This window comes from Branchiostoma floridae, chromosome 4, assembly GCF_000003815.2.
Source record: "Branchiostoma floridae strain S238N-H82 chromosome 4, Bfl_VNyyK, whole genome shotgun sequence".
In the NCBI taxonomy this organism is placed as follows: Eukaryota; Metazoa; Chordata; class Leptocardii; order Amphioxiformes; family Branchiostomatidae; genus Branchiostoma; species Branchiostoma floridae.
In genome coordinates, this window is record NC_049982.1 from 24,133,745 (window position 1) to 24,156,198 (window position 22,454).

Below are 22,454 nucleotides of genomic sequence, written 5' to 3' on the forward strand. Positions count from 1 at the left end.
CAATGCGCCAGCATCTGAATTATCAATTAGAAAAAGATATTAACTTATTAACTTACTAGCAATAATGTATTCTGCACATTATTTCTGATAAATTATGTTCCTTAGAGATTTTGAACGTATCTCTATCAATCTACGTTTTAATTTTGAAGGTTTTGTTGAATACAGAATTGGTCATTGAAAAAGACTCCCAGTTACTAGTGTCAAGCCTTGGCGACTACTCAATCAATGGCATGAAGCCTTTAGAGGTTCCTCAGTAGCAAATTTGGCATCATTTGGCGTCGCCTTGGGAATGCCTAATTGCCCTCTGGAAATCTATGACGTCACCGAAATCAGATAGAGAAGAACCTGAAAACGCAGCGGGACAAAAACATCTTTTTATATCTGTTTCTCAGATGTGGCTGATATGAGCGCCCCTCTGCGAACCATACTCTCCTGAGCAAACGTTGATGGGGAAAATCCGGTGACCTTTTTCTTATATCGTGTGTATGCCACGGCGTCTTTTCTGTCATCCAATCCCATCCGTTTGTGGGCTGGTTTGGTTAGCTGCCAGAATAAGGCGGCATACAAAAATACGCACAATTTTCCCCAACAACGTCTACCTGGAGATTAGGCAAAATACACCCACTTTTATCTAATTTGCAGAATACATTCAGAACATTTCACGCATACAAATTATTTCTGACTGCTTTAGGTAACCACACGTAATACACACTAATGATTCCGCAGCAGTCCAAATTAGATATTCGTATAACCCATAACCGATCTATGAATTAAGTCCGTTTAACGGCTTGGTAACGCAACCGATAACAATCAACTGCCAGCGATTTGCTTGGCCTACGTTGCAGACTTCGAGTGGGGCTGACTTTTATTTTGTTTTATTTTATTTGGGGTGGTGGTGGTGGTGGTTTGCGCGTTTCAATGTTAACTAGGTTCTCTTTAAATGCCGGGAAAGGTAGTTTGCCGAGGAAAGGAGTTTTTCGTGGAAAGGACCCGCCCCCCTCCCCCCCACACACACCGCAATGGCTTTTATAAGTCAGCCCCGCTCGAAGTCTGCAATAGAGGCTATGATTTACCAGCCCGATGAAACTATTCACGGACACTACATTGAAAGTTATGCACTTTACATGAAGGTATGAGTGGTGACCTCGTGTGAACCAGTGTAAGCAGTGAACCGCCAACTTTGTGTTATCTCGTGCTTTTAAACTTTATCGAGTGTGTTACAAAAGGAAGCTTAACAGAGGAGGATAATATACGATTGAGTCGGTAAGGCCGAGGATCGAGAAATAGATCTTGGTCATCTTAATTCATTAAGGTCCAATTGTCCGGAATGATGGCCACAGGCTTAGTGCAGTTATCACAGAAAATTGTTCGTCATCAGTTAGAAAAGGTCTACTTTTATGCCTCAAAAAATCAATACTATCTGAGTTGCTTGCCTCCGGATGGATAGAAGCAAATATCCCTGGAAGGGGGTCATGGAAAATGCGTGGGATTGCCAAGATGACTCTATCTTCAACATCAATCATTTCTTGCATGTTTGCTAGCCGCACCTCTACTTCCGTGGGTATCCATTAACGTATTGAGGATGTTACAGAAGCCGGAAAAGAACGATCTAGAGTAAGCGTGACTGGAATGCATTCTGTTTTACCTTTCATCCATGAGCGCCGCCATAATGCCCGGCAACGTCATAGGTCGGCCATTTTGACAACTACCCGCTGATCCACCTCATCACCCAAATACAGAGATGAATGTAGTTAGTGACTTGAAATACTGATAGGGGCAGGGATACCGTTAGGTACCGGTCTAAGGAATGAAGTAAAATTTGATGTGTGGTGTTCGTAGTCATTCCCCCCTGGCAACATCTTCACAAGTATTGTAATCTTTTATACTGTTACGGAAGTCGACCCGCTATTCTCGTACAAAAAGTAATAGATAATCAGAGAAGTGACAAATAGTGAGCTCTAAATGGCTAACACAGTTACATGTACCCACACACAAAGTTTCGTCACGTCATGGTCATGTCATTTAGGGGGACCCATTTACTGTCCGTCTACAACATTGGACAAAGGACGCTATAAATAAGGTCTTTGATTGGACTATATTTGATTGGATGAATACCAAACCAGACTTGTCTATGCTAGACTCTCACTTGGGCGAATAGTAATAGGGGACTTTGGTCAAGAGAGAACTGTCCGGCCGGCGGATTTGAAAGAAAAAAAAAATGACTTAAATCTCGTATGCGTAGCAATTCATCTTCCCTATTGGAGAATTTTTTTTCCCTTTTATAATCCAACTGACACGTCTGCTCGGAGACTAAAACCAGACTTCCAATTCTCCAAGTAAATGATACACCATTTTCCATCATTACACCATCCGGCTGACAGGCTACCGCTTTGCTATCATTTCCTAACAAGCGGCTGCGCACTCACACAAATGCAAACAAGCGAACACCAACTGATAACAATACCTCCATTTTTCGAAGGTACCGTAATGAGCAAAAAAAGCCATGAAGCTGCCCCACCAGGGATATCCTCAAGTCCCAAGCGGTCCTACCGGGCACATGTTTAAGGCCAATTCAGTCAACTTGAGTGCTCAAACACAAAACCATTTGCCTTCCCCCGTACACACCCACACATAATTCACTGTCCAATAACCCAGTCGCACGCGCACTGCATTAAACATTTATATATACAGCCAAGAACCATCGATCTTACAATTCTGAGAAGTCATCAATGTGGAAACCACGTGGCTTCTCTCCCGCCATTTTATACTCATCCAAAAACCAAACAGACATCTGAACCATGTCCCCAAGCAGATGTTGCGGGGGAATATCGCACCGTTCTGAATACAGGGCTTCTCTTATCCGATCCTATCTTTTATTGAAGATAGCAGCTTGCTGTCAAGCCGAGAAGCCAAGAAAACGTTATCTTCTCCAATCCTAACATCTGCTTGAAGATTAGGCTGAACGCATCAACCCAAACGCACCCCAAAACGTGCACAGTTTCTTTTCAGCTTATCTACATAAATCATCCCATGTGTATAATTAAAGAAAAATTATTGTACATTTAGAAATGCAAAATGTATTCAGGCCCGTTGTTTGATGTAAACAGGTCCCCTGTAATATAAGGGAGAGTCTTTTCGTTTTCTTTGCGTTTAGTTGTGTGTCGGATTTCATCCCGCGGTCGGAACAAAATGTGAGGAAGTCTCGAAGAAACGACGGGTGCTCAAGAAACAAGGAGTGAGTGATTCTCTCTTTCTTATCTCTCCACATGACACCTTTGTCTCAGTCTTCGTCTTAGCGTGAAGTATTTCCCGTGATTGTGTACCTATCTCTAGCAGAGAAATGTGTACGTGAGGCGCTGTGGTCTGTTGTATGATGCTGGAAAAAAAGCTTCAGATTTTGTGCAGAATCTCTGTGGAACACCATTGCTCATCTTCTCCAAGCAGATGTTAGGTGTAGAAAATCGTAACATTTCTGACTTCCCAGCTTCTCTAGCGTCAGTCTGCGAGTAAAATACTTCCTGAAATGGTATATGCTAACATCTAGCACAGGAAAATGTTTATGAGGCACTTCTTTATGCTGTCAAAGAAGCCAGAGAGTAAGATAAAGGCCAAGATAATTCCACTCCAAACATCTGCTTGGAGATGTCGTGTGTCAACTAAAATTTGGTGGACGTTTGATAAGCAGAATTTCTGCATGCAAACTGAGAATAGACCCACTGGATATGGAAACCCGTGCCTTTGTATGTTTTTACGGCATATGGATCCCTCCATCATTACCTCCAGGATAAACTGCTGATGATGTTATATCGTATATCAGGTATGTCACTTTACGACTGGGAATGTCGCAAATAGATTTTCTGCCAATATGGGCTGACGTATGATGCAATTACTGGCAGAGGAAATTGGGTTTGTCTGACTTGTTTGTGCTGATTATTGTTTTTCGTGTTTGTGTGTCTGTCAATGTGTGTGTGTGTGTCTGTCTGCCTATGTGTGTTTGTCTCTGTGTGTGTGTGTCTGTCTGTCTGTGAGTGTGCCTTTCTGTGATTTCCAATATTACACATTAATGCAGAATTCAGCCATGCATCCTTACAAAAAAAGTAGTGCTTTTTTTGAAGAGTTTTAAGTTGCAAAGCAGAATAGGTAAGGGGTGAAGATTGCCTAGTATCTATGATTGCCTTTTGCAAGTTATTTGAGATACTCAAGGTCTAATGTTATATACTTTCACTTTCACTTTATTTATTTAACCAGGAATAGTACAGCTCAGGTCAACCTAGACCTGTTGTTTTACTGTGAGTTTTATGTAGTTTATTGTTTAGGGGTGACTCTTGTTTTGAACCCACAACCTCAGGGTTCTGGGTCAAAGACTATGTCATGGCCAGTGAGCTGAACTCAGGTCTGAACTCAATTCACTTTTAATTTCACTTTCTTTCGTACTCATCTCTGATTTCTTTTCCTGTTGTCGAAACAGTGGGAAGTGCCGTGCGGAAATTCAAAAGGAGAAAATCCTCGGCCCAGATCGAGCTGACCGGTGCCTCCAACAAAAGCGGTCGCGGTTGGACGGCCAGAAGACGAGCCAGCAAGGCAGTGTCCGCCATCATCCAGAAGACAGGAGGAGGTAAGGGACGTTCTAATATAGCATGTCCGCAGAAAGTAGTGTGAGCACTATACAGCCTGGCTGCTGAAGTGCCTGTATGAATTAATTTTTTGAGTGAAAATGTACATCTTAAAGTTTGCCCAACTGAATTCGAAGTACCGGTAAGTACAGCAAAGACATATCATAAAATGTACTAGACTTATCCTTGATCTATAGTAGTGTAGATGTTTTGCTTCATCTCGCTTCTTTGTAATGGTGAAAATGCACCTGACTGTATGTCAGTTTTCAAAGCGACAATGACTTAGTTGAGTGAGGATTATAAATTTCTCAGTGCTACACATATATCGAAAGTTAGGGAATCTGTGAACTAAATACTTAGGTTATTTTGTATATCATTAACATACATAGCACAGTCTATGACAAAATGCACTTCCTCTTCTACTGTGTTCAAGCCAAGGTACAAAATCAATAATCAGCGGCAAAGTCAATTCTCAACAATAACCAGACACCTTTTAACCCTTGACCAGTATAGTACCTCGGTTGCAATGTGTTATCTAGCCTGGATATTGCATATCTAGCTCTCAATAATATCTATTGTGCGTGTTTATTGGGGTCTTACTTGTGTCATAGAATAGGCCTTTGGGGCATGTAGGCCCTAGAGCTGTAGAGTTGGGCTGTACAGGCCATGGAAACAGTCTGGCATCCAGGCTACTGTATGTGTTATTAGGTGTGCACAGGAGTTGTAGTCTTGTAGTTGCAATAAAATTCATAAAGTTATCTGTTCAGTCAAAGTCATATCCACACAATTTTCTGTTGCATGTCATCAATCTTTGATAACTTATGAAAACTATAGGTTGGGACATCATCCATCATACCCGAACATGACATGTGTACAATATGTTCTGTTGATATGCTCATGCAATACTATTTTCCCCTTAAAGGTGCTCAATATATAATATTTTGGTGGCAAGATATTCTGTATAATGAAATAGAAAATGTCAATTACATGAATATTCTAACACATTTCCATCATGTTTACATATATCCAAACAGAGTAAAAACTGGACCTACACCATGCTCAATGTTCCCTTATTTTCAGGTAGTGGCCACCAACCTTTATTTTATTCCAAATTGTATACAACACACTGACATTGCAGGCATAATGTTCACCCCTGAATAAAATGCAATGCTTCAGGGTGTATTCCACTCCCTATTTAAAAAGATGAGCAGGAAATTGACTTCGATTGATTAGCCGCAATAAAAGGCAAAGCAGTCAAGCATGCTGCTTTTTCAAATGTATTACTACTATTAATCGTAGTGCGATGTGGCTATGCTACAGATTGCGTTTTTTGCTAAGCACGCCAAGTCACCCTTACTCGTATCGTGAACCGTGTTTTTAACGTCGAGTGGTTTTGACGCCCGATGCTCCCCCATACACAAACCAGTGTGGAACCTATTCAGCACACGGAATGTGATTTACTTTGAAGGCGAATGCTAAACATACACCTGCAAACCAAATTCAAGATGGAGTCCTTCCAAGGAATAAGGTTATGATTATTGTTGAAGTAATGATGGTCATTATGGTTTATTACCACTGTAAAAGCTATGGCGGAAATATATAGTGTAGGATATGTTGTGAACACTAGGTATAGGATTCCCCTGTAATTCAGCTTTAATGCACTCGCTTACACAAAGAAGACTAATCTTTATGTGAATCTATAGCTCCTGGGATGGTGTATGTTTGATTACAGAAACACTCTTGTGCAATGTATCTGTGCAGATGATATATTACAAGCATCAACAATTGGGAATTGGAAGCACTGTTTCCCTAAGTGCGCCGTCTATATACTGTGCGTTAAATCATATCATAAGCCCAAACATATGTGTTTTGTGTGATATGTCATACATCTATGCCATACATGTAATCCGAGCGGCTTTGATCAGGAAATGGAATCGAGATTTGTGGCTGCATGTAGCTAGCGCTGGGGCTGATTTGAATTCATAGATAAAAGTGTTGTGAAAGTCATTGGCAATGTCAGGATGCAGTCGTACATGTAATGTATGAACAGAAAGCACTATGTGTAGAATACAGTCAAAAGTGACCCAACAAACTCCACCCAAGGGACTGATAAAATCTGGTCCATTCGGACAGGTGGTCACTATAGGCAGGGTTCTATGTTTGCATCAATGAGTGATTATCTGCTAAGGGACTACCAAAAAGTGGTCAAATTGACCAGGTGGTCCTTGTATAGAGGTATCTAAAATGTGCATGTAGCTGTGTACAGGTCTGACCATAGATGACTGTTATGTCAGCTGAAGATCATTTTTAGTCCAGGGGCATATAGTCCAGGGGTATTGTGTCTGAGATCATTTTTAGTCCATATTGTGTCTTATGATGGACAACAGGACCAGGTGGGCAATAATCTGTCCAACCTAAGTGCAAATTGGTCTTATTCTTAGGAACAAGACTGAGTGAAATATAGTCCACCTGCTTATTGCAGGACCTGGTACTTTTAATCAAGAAATATTCACGGTGGTTTTAAAGTTCATCATACTACAAACATGTGCTGAGACTGTCTTTAATTGCGTCACTACGGTCGTTTTATATAAGAACCTAAAGCACTGTAAACAATATCAATCATCTAGGCCTCCTTTCCACCCTTATTGTGTCCCCGCAAACTGAAATCAATTTTACAATAAGTGCAAGTGATGTTTCAGTCGTGCAGGAGACAGCGGTGAAAGATGGTAGACTCTGGGACACTAACCCCATGGCTAAGAATATACTACATGTATTTGCTATCTAGTTCTCCTCCTTCCAAGCATCGCTTATGTGTAGCTAAGCTCCAGCCTAGAACCTGGAGATTTTACCAACTCATTGGCTTTCTTTATATACTCGTATTGAGCGTTTTCAGGACAGAAGGTGTATCGGAGATCATTGCAAGGCTAATGTAGTAACTGTGAGTCTAGGACAGCTGGCAATTGCTTATTACATTCAGAGGGACTGGCAACGTCTTGCAGTAAATTGATTCATAATTGCGAAAGGTTTTGGGAACGATTTCATTAGGTTGTTTCATTACATTCATAGGGTGTCTGTGAATATCGACATAAACAGACTTTATGTTGTTACGTTTGGGCAATCTGCCATTGGACGTAATTTTGGGCAATCTGCCATTGTAAGTAATTTAACGTTTAATGATGAATTCAGGATAACAAGTAAGGTACTCCACTACCTGTATATACACTGACCCTGACCTCTTCCTGTAGATATTATGATTGTAGACACTGTATACACTACATTAGATCACTTGTATATAAATGCATAATAAAATTATGAATGTACCAAGAATATTCTTACTACTTCTTTCATTCTGTCCATGTCAACTTCCATTTGTAACTGTCCTTGTCTGTCAGCAGGGCTTGCCCTTGGTAATAGTTGGGCAACCCTGGTTGTGCGTGCCACACAGCCAAACCAATAAATAAGTAATAAAATAAGTACTCCACTTAAGAAATATTACTGACAATGCTTGGCGTTGACCGGGAGCAGGTTTGCTACAGTTAATGGTGATTTAGAATAACTTGCTACAGACCTCTAACTTGGAGAATGGCATTCAGACCCATACACAGTGGCATACGCAGCTATTGACATTTCGGTGAATGAGAGCTGAAGCATTTTCAAACATCAAGAGATCCTTGACCATCATCCTATATAACCTCCTAGTAAATTTGTATGGCGCACAGACGAGAGTGTCCCATCAGAAAATCCTTTGGTCATCATCACAAATAACATGTACATGTAGTACTGTACTAAGTGTGTATAGATCGTAGAACAGAGCACAAGATACGAGTGCATAAAATCCTTTGGCTATCATCGCAAATAACCTGTAGTAAGTGTATAGCTCAAAGAGTAGACTGCAAGATAAGAATGCAAAAAAGGACTTGCTGATAAGATTATAAAAGCACCCCATGCACTTGAGCTACGGTCTATTGAAATGCATATCAAGGATATCAACATGGCAGTTAGCATTGAGATGGGATTTTATTAGCATGCAAAAACTCTCAAGTACAGATAATTTACACTGTAATTTCTATGATAGTGAATAACAAGGAGAATATATAACCTCCTTGTGAATACATTTGCCAGTGTCACTTGATCAAAGATCTAAGGGTCAATTCTAGTTCATAAGAGGATAAAAACTGGCTGGGGATTGTTGTGACTAAGTCTATTTATAATTCATTGGTTCAGAATATTAATGGTAGAGTATGACACAGTGTTAAACAGTCAATTTATACTCAGATTTTTAGCAAAGTTGGCTTACAATTAGGCATTATTGCGATACTCAAGCCCACAAGAACAGATGTAACAACAAAGATGTATAATGTATGGAAGATACATAACTACAGGGCTCGAAATACTGTTTTCTGCGTACCTGAACAGGTGCAGGTAACATTGAAATTGCCTGCACCAGACAAATTTTACCTGCAACACACTGAATTTAGTATGGATCATACTAAAATTGTTCAGAAACCATCATTATTTCTTTTGTACTACCTAAATGATACCAGTACAATGCAGCCAGTAAAAGATTATGAAACATGTATAAATTGTAAACCCAGGACATGGACCAGTGCAGGTAGACATCAGAAATATCTGCACAGCTTTAATTTTACTTAATATGCATATGAACATGCATTTATTTCGAGCCCTGTAACTAGGTTCTCTTTTGTGATATTTTAATATACGTCTACATTTATAGACCACAGGAAGAATAGCTTAAATTTCAAGCTGATTGGGGAAATTTAAAGTCAAAGGGGGATAAAGGCAAAGTCAAATCATAGTAAAGTTGATACAATGATTTTAAGACGTTCTATAAACAAAATAGCAAAATCAATATTTGATGATGCAACAAAAGGTCTATCAAGCTAGCGTCACATTCATCTCACATCACGACCTTCATCCAAATTTGTATGAAGGTTGCAGAATTTCAAAATCTCCAGAGAAGGTAGCGTATCTATCTGGGAGTGTCAGACCTGTTTTATTAAATACAATAAGCTATGGGAATGTGCACAATGTCAAATTTGTAATAAGTTTTTAAACTATGAACACATGTTTTTAGACTGTGCTAGATTAAGAAACGTCTAGAGTAGAATAAATATTACTGAGGATAATGTTTTGCTGGGATCCAACAAATGTTGCACTATGTGTTGACAATTGCAAAGTACTCAATTTACGTGTCTTTGATATGATGGAAAGATAATCCAAGAAAACTCCTTAAAGATGATGTCTTCAATAGTCGTCTGTTCTCTGCACCGGGTTGTCACAGTATAGAATAAAGTGTCATGATGGCATGATTTAAGAAAAAATACTTATTTAACTGAGTCACAACAGAAGTGGCTCTGTGACTTGCAAATATTGGCAGACCCCTAAAAATTCCAGTGATGAGAAAATATGCCCTAAATTATGCTTTAGGGCCCCTAGGCTCATCCGGCAACCCATTCTCCTACTATGTGACGCTGTCGCAAGTACAATGACAAATCCGTGTCTCGTACAATTGACGCCACCGACCCACTTAATTAGGAGACGGATCAGCCCGGGGGAGGTTGTTAATCATTTAGTTGTTGAAATGCAATTATGGAGTGGATTACAGACTTATTTGTCGGTAGTGCGGATTTGTACTGAAGGAGGAATTCTGACAGTGATAAAAGTGAAAGTAATGAAAGTGATGGATGGGGGATGCAAGGGGCATTGACCTGCCCAGCTGTTTATCAATCTGCCTCTTGTGCAATGGAAGCACATTATGTCTTGTACTGTCCTCTTGTTAGATGTCTGGCCATTCATCGTAATTGGGTAGCCCTGACTGTCTGTCTTTTAAGCCAGTGTCATGCAGTAGGAAAATAACTCAGCAAACGAGCTCTGTGAGCTCAAAAGGACGTTTGGCTGAAGTACGTTTGGTGCCCTCTCATACCTTATGCAATTTTTAGGGATCGTTAGCGGTAGGCACACAGGGAACAGCTCATAGTAACAGTGTTTCAGCACCAGGGACAGGAATACAGCAGTTCTTGGTATCAGCACCAGGGACTGACAAACAACAGCTCTTACATGGCATGAAAACTGGTACTTAAGCATGCTTAAACCTAACGTAAAGATGTGCTTATGCACTATAATGCATAAACTTTTATGTTAGTTTTAAGGCGTACTTAAGTTAGTAACAGTGTTTTTGCACCAGGGACAGGCACACAACAGTTCTTAGGAACAGTGTTTCAGTACCAGGGACAGGCACACAACAGTCCTTAGTAACAGTGTTTCAGCACCAGGGACAGGCACACAGCAGTCCTTAGGAACAGTGTTTCAGCACCAGTGACAGGCACACAACAGTCCATAGGAACAGTGTTTCAGTACCAGGGACAGACACACAACAGTCCTTAGTAACAGTGTTTCAGTACCAGGGATAGACACACAACAGTTCTTAGGAACAGTGTTTCAGTACCAGAGACAGGCACACAACAGTTCTTAGGAACAGTGTTTCAGCACCAGGAACAAGCACACAACAGTTCTTAGTAACTGTGTTTCAGCACAAGGGACAGGCACACAACAGTTCTTAGTAACAGTGTTTCAGCACTAGGGACAGGCACACAACAGTTCTTAGTAACAGTGTTTCAGCACTAGGGACAGGCACACAACAGTTCTTAGTAGCAGTGTTTCAGCACCAGGGACAGACACACAACAGTCCTTAGGAACAGTGTTTCAGCACCAGGGACAGGCACACAGCAGTCCTTAGGAACAGTGTTTCAGCACCAGGGACAGGCACACAGCAGTCCTTAGGAACAGTGTTTCAGCACCAGTGACAGGCACACAACAGTCCTTAGGAACAGTGTTTCAGTACCAGGGACAGGCACACAACAGTCCTTAGGAACAGTGTTTCAGTACCAGGGACAGGCACACAACAGTTCTTAGTAACGGTGTTTCAGTACCATGGACAGGCACACAACAGTTCTTAGCAATAGAGTTTCTTACTAACATGGGTTTGAGAAATACTAGAGAAATTTCATATTTGTAACATGGTGTTGTTGGCATACTGTCCTAAAGTGTCCTAAAGGGATTGGCTCCTTGAGAATTGGAGGTATCGATTTTTGAGTGTCTGGTTATTTGTCAGTGTGTGTTTCCGCACTTTTAACTCCACATGCTAGACATCTTGGAACACTGACAGGAAGTTGGCTTAAACATCCCAGGAAGGTCCCAGAATAGGTTATCAAAGGCTATCTCATGTCGTGTCTCCAATTTCCTGCAAATACATGTATGTGTCTGTAACCATGTGAGAGCCAGTGGGAAAATCTGTTAGACAGTATCAGCAAGAAGTTGACAATATTTGATATAAGCAGTAGTAGTAGTAGTCCCATAGCCTTTTAATCTGTTGATATAAGAAATTTGCAAAAACTCTCAAATTTTGGAGGTTTGTCATGAAATCTTCAATTTTTTGTTGGAGCTTAGTTTTGAGGCTTAAGTCCCTCTGCAATCTTTTGCATATGAAGTAAAACTATGTGGCTGCCTTGTTTCATAAAGATAACTGATGTTTGCTGCAAAAGAAGGAAAAAATCCCTTTTACCCCCAGACAAATGTCACTTTTGATTCCTTTTTCGGGGAGGCCGACAGTCAGAAAACCCAGAGGCTGACCTTTTGGTGGCTTAGCACTGCGAGAGCACTCGGTAGATGGGGATTTCCCAGCAAAGGGCTTAATGGCAGCAGGAGTAGTACTAGTGCTCACTTGTAGATCCTGGATTTTCATGTTTTAATGGCTTAGTAGCAGCGGGAGCATTTCAGGGCCTGGATTTCCTTTTGAAAGCTCGCCGGTCTGATTTTCAAATGCAGCACTTACTGTAGATTTTTTAAATATTTGAGAGATTGTTACAAGTTCACGGTTTTCATGGCAACCATTATCTGCAAGCTAACGTATGGTCTGTTTTTCATTCTGCTTAGCTCCTATAAACATTACACATACTGCATGAATATTAGGTGTGGGTACCAGACAAAACCATTTTCTTTTTCTTAGATCAGTCAGGAAAAATGGAAATGAAAAAATCAGTGGACCGAATGTTGGACCTATTTGAAAATGAACAGATTATACTGGCACTATGGCGACAGACCTTCATGTGTTTTGGGGCTTACAGGGCAAAGAAAACAAGTCCAGACCTGAACCTGATCCTCTGGACCTGGACTGAATTTTCTGTACCGGTACCTATCCCTAGTACTAGATACTAATTGCCACTAAGTGCCATCGACTGAAATGAATGTACTGAAGCCCAAAGTAGGGAGGGCTTAATACAGGCAGAGAGGGATAATACTCATCAGCCTGTGGTCATTATTTTCCGTATTACCTCTGACGTCCCTTGTAATTGTGAAACATCCTCCGTCAAATTTGCTCTTCATCTTGGGTCCTGAAGGAAAGTGCTTTACCGTACCATGTAAATAATGAATTTTGGTCTGTATTGATACATAACCTCCCCTGGGGTCATGTAAACTTTATACACTTACATGCAGGGAGGTCCCTGTAGCTCAACTGGTAGCAGCCTCACAGTTGAGATCCTGGGTCCAATTAGTTCACAACTCGGACTCCCACCTACAGTTCAATCCTAGGTAGGGCATCTAGGCTTGGACTGCACAAGTGCAAAATTTGTTTCCGTCTTAATCATTGTATGGGAGCCCGTGTTTTTGATTTTCCTGGTAAAATATGTCATTTTAAGCGTATGAAAGTACATTTTCAACAGTTTCATGTCATTTTTGGGATAGAATTATCTAATGTTAAAACAAAGAAATTTCCATCCCTGGACAGAAGGACGGGTCTTGGAGACAGCCCTAGGCTGCGCCCACTTTTTGGAAGGAACTTAAAATGGTTTCCCGTGTTCGAAGAGGTGTCTCAAGCCATGTTAAAGGATAAGGACTAGCAACGCCTCCCTGTAGAAAATATACTCTGCTACTGAAACAGCAATAAAATTGCTGCCACATGTGTCGCTGGGCACCGCAAGGTCTGAATGAAGCATTATCCTAAGTCCCAGTCCCCTTACAATCAACCTGCATTTGGGCTTGTACCCCGGGTGACATTCCCACATGTATCTCTACATGTCAGCCTTGCGGTTTCAGTCTGACAACCATGAGATGGAAAAAGACAACCGAGACGTAATTGGTATGAATTATTCAGGGCGGAACATGAATGCCAGTGTTGTTCATGGACCTTCCTGGTTGCAAAGAGATAATGTTTGTTGACAGTAGCTGTTGGCAGTTTAATTGGATAGTTTCCCAGTGCCTGTAGGTCTGTTTTAGTGGCATTTTTGACAGATGGTGAATCTGTTTCTTAGCTGTATAGGTCTGGTTAAATGGCAGTTTTAATGGATAGTGTTTCAGTTTTTTAGGTATATCTGTTTTAATGGCAGTTTTAATGGATAGTGTATCTGTATCAGTTTCTTAGCTGTATAGGTCTGGTTTAATGGCAGTTATGAAGCATACTGTTTCAGTCCTCAGCTATACAGGTCTGGTTTAATGTCAGTTTTAATGGATAGTGTTTCTTGAATCTTATTTTGACATTTTGTGTATTTTGATGTCTTTTATATCGTTCTTTTTGCTCCCAAAAGCTGTCCAGCCAGGCCCCTTTTTTCAAATGTGACCTAAGCCTAAATGGATAGTGTTTCAGTACCTTAGCTGTATAGGTCTGGTTTGATGTCAGTTTTAATGGATAGTGTTTCAGTACCTTTAATAGCTGTATAGGTCTGGTTTAATGTCAGTTTTAATGGCTAGTGTTTCAGTACCTTAGCTGTATAGGTCAGTTTTAATGTCAGTTTTAATGGATAGTGTTTCAGTGCCTTAGCTGTATAGGTGTCGTTTAATGTCAGTTTTAATGGATAGTGTTTCAGTACCTTAGCTGCATAGGTCTGGTTTAATGTCAGTTTTAATGGATAGTGTTTCAGTGCCTTAGCTGTATAGGTCTGGTTTAATGACAGTTTTAATGGATAGTGTTTCAGTACCTTAGCTGTATAGGTCTGGTTTAATGTCAGTTTTAATGGATAGTGTTTCAGTACCTTAGCTGTATAGGTCTGGTTTAATGTCAGTTTTAATGGATAGTGTTTCAGTACCTTAGCTGTATAGGTCTGGTTTAATGTCAGTTTTAATGGATAGTGTTTCAGTACCTTAGCTATATAGGTCTGGTTTAATGTCAGTTTTAATGGATAGTGTTTCAGTACCTTAGCTGTATACATTGTAGGTCTGGTTTAAGGGATAAATAGAGCTTGAATATTCTGAAATAAGAAACCTATCTGCTAAAAGAAGACGAAAGGCAAGGGAATGCTTCATTTGTTAAACTATGCTCTGTGTGTTCAATTATTTTACAGCCTTATTAGTGATCACTGATTCAAGTAACAATCTTAATCCATTTTATTCTATTGCCCACCATTTAAGGCACCGTAGATAGCAAACTACATACAGAATGCACATCATCTTCTAGAATACATGATATTTTGTTATGCAAACACTGATTTGTACCGTGTTATGACATTGAATAATTGCTACATGCCATTAGGGGCAATTAAATGTAATTTACATTGATGAATGATCACTCTATGGGATGCAGTGCCAGTCAACCCAGATAGAGGGAGCTTTTTAGTCAGCTTCAGTTGTGGACACCTGGGCTGTATGTAAGGAAGAACCACTTTGGTTCAGAAAAAATTGTCTTCCTGACTGGGTTCTTTTTCTACATTCAAACTGGATAGATGCTGCTGATATAATGTCAGGGCTTGATTTGCATCATTGATGAGGAAAGTTAATCCTAATTGACACAAATTTCATATTCATTGCATGAAATATGTAATTCATGTTGAAGGGAATATCATTAATGTATGTATATTGCAGGAATTAGAACCTGATTTATATAATTAACAAAACAATTGGATAATACCCTAAGCTTGTAATATGATGAAAGTTTCCAAAGATATTTACCCACAGCCATAGGTGAATATCATTTCATGATTATTTATCATAGATTTCGTAGATTTGGATGTCATTTGCAAAATATTAATCAAGAAATCATATGATCTTTTCTGAAAGAAAGAGAAAACTTGTAATTTGTAAAAGAGGTCATACAGTATTTGAATTATACATGACACTAATATGCTCATTACGACTTCATGTGAATGATGAGCAAATTTAAGGCGACATTTTCTTATTTGATAATGATGGGAACTTTATATTTGAGACATGTGTAAAAGTTAGTAATAAACTATATAACTTTTTATAAGTCATCGTTTCTATTGCTAGTGGGAAAACCACAGTTGACAAGGGTTTCGGTCATAGAACTGACTACATTCTGATTTGTAAGGGCCTGGCATCCCAAAGCAAATGATGAAACCACAGTGCCGTGACACATAAAAGCCAAAGCTGACTACAAAGTGCTGAAAAGTTGCGTAGGGATGAAACAGGAGGGTGAGGAGTAAATCCTACTGGATCTGTGGATCAGCGGAGCGTCTCCCTGTACTGTCAAACATGCCCTTCAGTGGTGGCAACAAGGACAACTGAAAAACGACCAACCCTCAGGCCTATGTATAATGTGATGTGTTCCTTTAGGGCCTACTAGTCTGACCGATATTTGGTTCTGGGGATTTTGAAGGGAAATAGATGAAGCTGTCAGGCAACATGCAAATGAAACTAGAAACGAACAGACATTCCTGTGATTGATTCAAATGCTACCACAATAGTTACAGAGTAAGGGTACCATGCTGGTTAGATGTTTCAAGATTCACTTGGATCCAGCTACTGCAGATGCCATCACCCCCTGTAGCTCATTTCCCACTCAGTATGTAGTTCATAATCCTCCCATCAAGTTTGTATTCTTATCCGCACTCTAGTACATTCCCAACAGGAGATAAACTCCTGATCTGAATGAAATTGCTTCAAAGAGGGAATTTTCTTGTAATAAGAGCCTCTTTGCCTCCATGGAAGGAAAAAGATTGTACATTTCACAGACGAGTGATCTAAGATTGCTTTCTGAACTGAACACCACTATAGTCTCGGTGCATTGTAGCATGATTATCCTGGGGTGGATGTGTACGAAATTAATGAAAAACGCAATGAATTACTAAATGAGATTGTATGAATTTTCTAAGAAAGTCTCAAGTCACTATGCGAAAACATACAGATCTTAATATGTAATACAAACTTTATGCAAAGCCCAGACAACCACTGCCAAGGGTCACATGACAGACTTAGCGTGATTTTCAAGATGGCGACATCAATCTTCGACGACATAAAATAAGATGTGACACACCAAAATGAAGCAAAACATTAACTCACAGGCTATCAAATATGTCTACAGACATCGCAATTTATGGAACATTTCAGTGTTTGGCAATAAAACTATGGGGGAACATTGGACACTAAGGCCCAATCTACACACAGTTTTTACCGATATCTGTGGAGATGTCGGAATGGATCTAGAACGTAGGGGGCCGGACACCCATGGCGCTTGCAGTCATAAACATATAGCGCGATTTTCCAGATGGCATTATATGCTAATGAGCCTTCCCAAAGTCAGGAAGCATCTACACGCGCGCGAAGCTGTCGGGGACCCCTGCTAAGCTATCGGTAAGGTATCTTACGAATGGTGACCTTTCGGGAGAAATTTTCCCGATATCTTGACGGCGATATTGCAGTTCCATCTAGATGCTGAAAAAAAGCTGTCGGCGAGAGGTTGTTGGCTCGCCAATATCGGGAAAAACCGTGTCTAGATCGTGCGTAAGGGGGACAATACTGGGGGTATGGAGAGTACTGGGTTTACGGAGAGTACTGGGGGTACGGACACTTCTGGGGGGTACAGACACTTCTGGGGGTACAGACACTTCTGGGGGTACAGACACTTCTGGGGGTACAGAGTCTGACACTAATGGGGGTACATACACTTCTGGGGATACGTACACTATTGGGGGTATGGATGCCACAGGGGGTAAGGACACTACTTGGGGTAGGGTACTACAAAGGGCACAGACACTACAGTGTGTGCGGACAGTAAAGGGGTTACGGACAGTAAAGGGGTTACGGACACTGCTGGGGGTACAAACACTACATGGGGTACAGACTTTACTGAGGGTACGGACACTACAGGGGGGTTCGAACACTAAAGAGGGTACTTACACTAAAGGGTCGGACACTACAGGGGGTATGGGTACTATTGGGCATATGAACACAACTGGGGGTACAGACACTGCTGGGGGTACGGAGACTACTGGGGGTATGGACGATAAATTTTGATGTTGATGTTAGAATATATAGATGTAGATCTTGATAACAAAGGTTGAAAGATGTTTTAGTGCATTTACATTGTTTTTTGTACATGTATGTTGCAATGAAGACCTCTATATGACTACAATGATAAGCCTGAAAAGGATTCATTTATAAACTTCTGTCAGTTTCGGCGCTCACTTTATATTTTTGTTCCCCCCTTCATGTGCGATGAATACTGTCTACTGTAGAGTCTGGTGGGAATGCAACTTTGAGTATCAAAGTCAACATAATTATAATGCAGCATTTCCTCAATTGCTAAAGAGAAGACAACAAAACACTGCTAATTCAATATCCCTTCCTTATATTACATGCACTAGCATAATGTACATTGAAGCCAACCATTCGACCAACACGTAATAACTGTTTTCTTGATGCATTCCCAGCTGTATTACTAACTGTATTCCCACTACTTTATCATCTTCCATTTCCTTAGATGAAAGAGTCACTGTTACTTTCAAGGTTCTTCTGTACCATGTTTTACATGAGGCTCTGCATGGGGGTGTCCTGGCAACACGGACATTTAGTAGGACCAGCAAGGATTAATGGTAAATTCAATAAAATTGCATATAACATTAAAGCAAGTAAACTATTAAAGCTTCACAAATCATTTACTGTCAACATTGATTGAGTTACAAAATGTAAGTGCATCCCTGGCATTCTCAGCCTTTGAATTTGCACATAGTCACCCAGCAAACTCTGACTTGCTTTTTCAGACTTTGCAGTTTGCACAAGCATGGAGGGTTAAGGTTGGCCAGTACTTCCTGATGATGCTAATGTGATGTTGTCATCTAACGATAAAGTTAGAATGTGCTACAAAGACGTGGAATAAATATGACCAATAACGCTTCACGGATAATCAACCGTCAACGTTTAACGTTGAATTAGAGCTGGTTGGCTACGATTAACAGTGAGTTGAAATAAGTCGCTATGCCACACGTAAAAAGGCTTCCAGACCCTCATTTACAAAATGTATTTTCTGACGTGACAGTGCCCTCCAGACAAATTATGGGTCATATCAAGGAGGTTGAATATCACGTACATGTATGTCAGACTCTGTAAATGGGCTGCTTTTAATGGGTGTGAGATATTCCTCAACAAGGCTTTTACTGAGTCACTGCTTAATGTGTTTGCCTCGTCCTCATTGTTGCCACGGTAATGGGTGGGTTCCCGGAAGAGGTGACGTGAATGTTGCTAGGCAACGGCTCTTCATGCTGACTCTGCAACAGGTTCTATCAATGTTGATTTTTGAGAGAACGTCGATCCCAGCAAACATTATCAGTCCTATGGTGGTGCAATGTTGTATGTGCAAATTCAATGATTCTTAGGGGCGTCAGGAGATTTTGATATAAAGGACAAGCAGTTACATGCGCCTTTGTTGAAGGAGCAGAAACTTTTATGTACGTACAGTTCAATGACCTCCAGGTATTGATTGCAATGGCACATCTATAGAGTATGACATGAAAACATGATGATATATAGAAATCTTTATTGATTGATGAGAATGGTATGTTCATAAAAATAAACTTTCAATTTGAAACTTTGAAAAATGATATTTGTATAAGGCACCACAAAAATGATAAAGCAACACAATTTTTCCTCTGTGAAAGAGCCATTTAGTGTCTGTCTGACTGTTTGTGTTTGTACGTGGCCAAATGTAACACAAGAAGTTATGGATGGATGGATTGTGATCATATTTGGTGGATCTCAAGGAGATAAAGATTTGATTTATTCAACTCAGTACGGTAAAAAAGAAATACAGCCAATGTTTCTTCTGTGTTGGACATGCTATTAAGTCTTGCTTGATTTGACAGTTTGCTTTTTGAGCATTATGTGGTACATTATATTATATATAATTATATATATATATATACATGTATATATTTAGCTTAACAGTTACTAGGTTTGGTCCTCCTATCTTGTTTTGGGAACTGCAGTGACATTTTTGTTCAAAGCTCTGAAAGAGTATATTTCTCAATACAGGAGAATTGATGTGAACCAAAGAAACCCCTGAAAGATATCTGGATCATGTAAGCGTGACTGTTAAGTACATGACTTGTATACTGTGACTTGCCGGTTGCCAGCTCCCGTATCTGAAGGCAGTTATTATCAACAGCACCAGCTATAATCAGTCGTCCTCCAGACTCCAGGGAGCCAGCCATTCATGTTTGATGATAGATGCAAATAATGATGAGTGTGCTGTTCACGTTCCACATCCGCACACTTGTTACTCACTCACTCAGCTCTGTGACTCACAACATTGAAGTCACCTTGGTGGGGTATAACTAACTGGTTGATCTGCATCAGGGGTTGACCCGCTTACCTTAGCATGTGTCCCCAGGGTCTCGTATGCCTTAATTCATCTCAGATCAGTAGTGAGAAGCCCACTCATTTAGCGCCACTGTTCTGTATTACAGGATCATTTGATATTAGTAACCTGTGGATTCGGTAATGGAAGGCTGAGCATTTATTATGTTTAATCAGGCATAATCTGCTTGGTCTACTGATTTGATTTCTGTACGGGTTTTGAGCAGACAGTACACATGTGGCTGTAGTGTACACACAGTGTATGCAGTTGTGCGGAGAATAGAGTTTCGGTTACAGGTATCCTTTTACGCCATTGTGTTAAGCGTATTGACACAGTGCGGTTGATTTGCTAAGGTTACGTCCACTTGCCATACAGGCTACGCTTCTGAAGCTTCGCTTGCAGAGTGACAGAGGTACATTTGGAGTAATCCACGGGTAGTGCCTGCCATACCATGTGCAACTGGTTGTAGTACTCCGTCATTGATTTTTTGAAGGCACTTGTTGTTCTTGTACAGTAGCCAGGCTGTTCCTGCTGTCATTGTTGAAGGAAACAAAATCCAGATTGAAATGTAAGATCATTTTATCATGCCGCTGTAGTAGCCAGAATCGAAAACAAAACAACCCAAAATTGCGGAGAGATTCTGTGCAAAATTGGCACATATATAGGATTATCCAGTTGAGCGAGTGAGTGAGTAGTTCTGACAGAGCACAGACCTGTGTGTAATAACGGACGTGACAGAGCAGCATGCAACGGTCACGGAAGGCAGCCAAGGAGGAAAACTCTTTGCCCTACAAATACCAACCTCCAACCAAGGAAAAGGATGGCCAGAAACATTTGGTTCAGAGAAAGGATTCCACAACGTATCGGAGATGTTTCCGACTCTTCCAGTGGTTTCAAAAGTGCTTTGTACCAGAGAAAGGTAAGATTCTAGAACCTACACAAATGTGTACTATGCAATGTTGTGATCTTGGGGAGGGTACCTGTTTTGAAACTGTAGCACTGATAAATTAGATACAAAATGCCCAGTAGTTTTACATCTACAGTGTACTACTGAAAATCGTTTTCAAAGACTTGATTTTGTGATAGGAGGGAAATATGTGGCATTTGCACTTTGCAAGGTAGGGGTCTGCCCTAAATGGCAAAAGTCTGTGTGCAAATTATTCATTTTTTTGTAACAATTGGTTAGGTAAGGTCTCTGGAGTCTGGTGTTTTTTGAATAATATGAATAATTTGACATCCCCGATGTACATATAGTATTACATAATTTGCAAGTCATTCCTTCATTCGGCTGCAGAATGACTGCTAGGTACATTGTATATTGTACATTGTGTATTTATTGGGATTTTTATAAACATAAGACATTCGATATCCAGACCAGTGCTGCCTTAACCTTTGGTACAGATTCCTGAATCGGATAACACTGATGTTAAGAAGGCCAAATGGACTTTGCAGTCAGTCTGTTATCACAACTTTACATTCTAGGACATTCTTTCTGTACACTGATATATCAGTGTACAGAAAGAATGTCCTAGAATGTAAAGTTGTTTTTTGTTAGTAACGTTAGTTGTCTTTCTGCCAGAACTGATTAGGCTTGGCAGCTGTTCCTGTGTTCTGGAGGTTGTTCAAGAGATTTGCTTGCTTACATTTTGATATCAAGCAATTACTACATGTACATGGCTGGAATATGTTGGAATTGTCAGCCAATGTGCACATTTCAAAACATCTTTAAAACATCCTGTCTTCTTTCTGTCAAAGCATAATTCATTTTGAGATTTTTTTAGAACTATCTTAGATTTATCAAAAACATCACAAGATATTACACAAAATCTTGAGATTTTTCAATGTGATTTTTGGTTCTTCAATACTCAACTAATTTTACAGCGTTCAAAATACTTCCTAATCTTGAACATTTTACATTGGCAGGCAATACGATACATGAACATTTAACAGATTTAAAAATTTGATGGAGTTTTCATTTACATAATCAACTTAATACAATGCACCTTGTCTACATACTGCTATTTAGCAAAGTAGTTAGATAGGGAATTGGGCTATTTCTGTAATGCTCTGTGTGTTGACAATGTCTTCATCCTTTATTAATCTTACATAGTGTAATACCTCATACCAAATTTCATAGATGTCCTTCAATAGCTTCTTATGTTATGTCACTAATATTAAAAACATAACCTTCTCTGAGAAGAAGGTTAATGAAAGACAATTTTCCATCTACATGGCGTACA

General features: G+C 40.1%; 1 protein-coding gene across 4 annotated transcripts in view; it reads left to right on the forward strand.

Annotated features, from left to right (window-relative positions):
* Positions 1 to 3,079: 3,079 nt before the first annotated feature.
* Positions 3,080 to 22,454, forward strand: part of LOC118414587 (Kv channel-interacting protein 4-like) — a 62,612-nt gene continuing 43,237 nt past the window's right edge. Inside the window, exons 1-2 of one of the 4 annotated variants that reach the window (XM_035818737.1) lie at positions 3,080 to 3,235; positions 4,469 to 4,615. In XM_035818737.1, coding sequence (XP_035674630.1) covers position 3,235; positions 4,469 to 4,615 — 148 coding nt within the window. In that variant the 5' untranslated portion in view covers positions 3,080 to 3,234. Of the gene's footprint in view, positions 3,236 to 4,468; positions 4,616 to 20,327; positions 21,134 to 22,454 lie in introns of those variants that run through there. The other 3 variants (XM_035818736.1, XM_035818739.1, XM_035818735.1) reach the window with 3 other exon arrangements.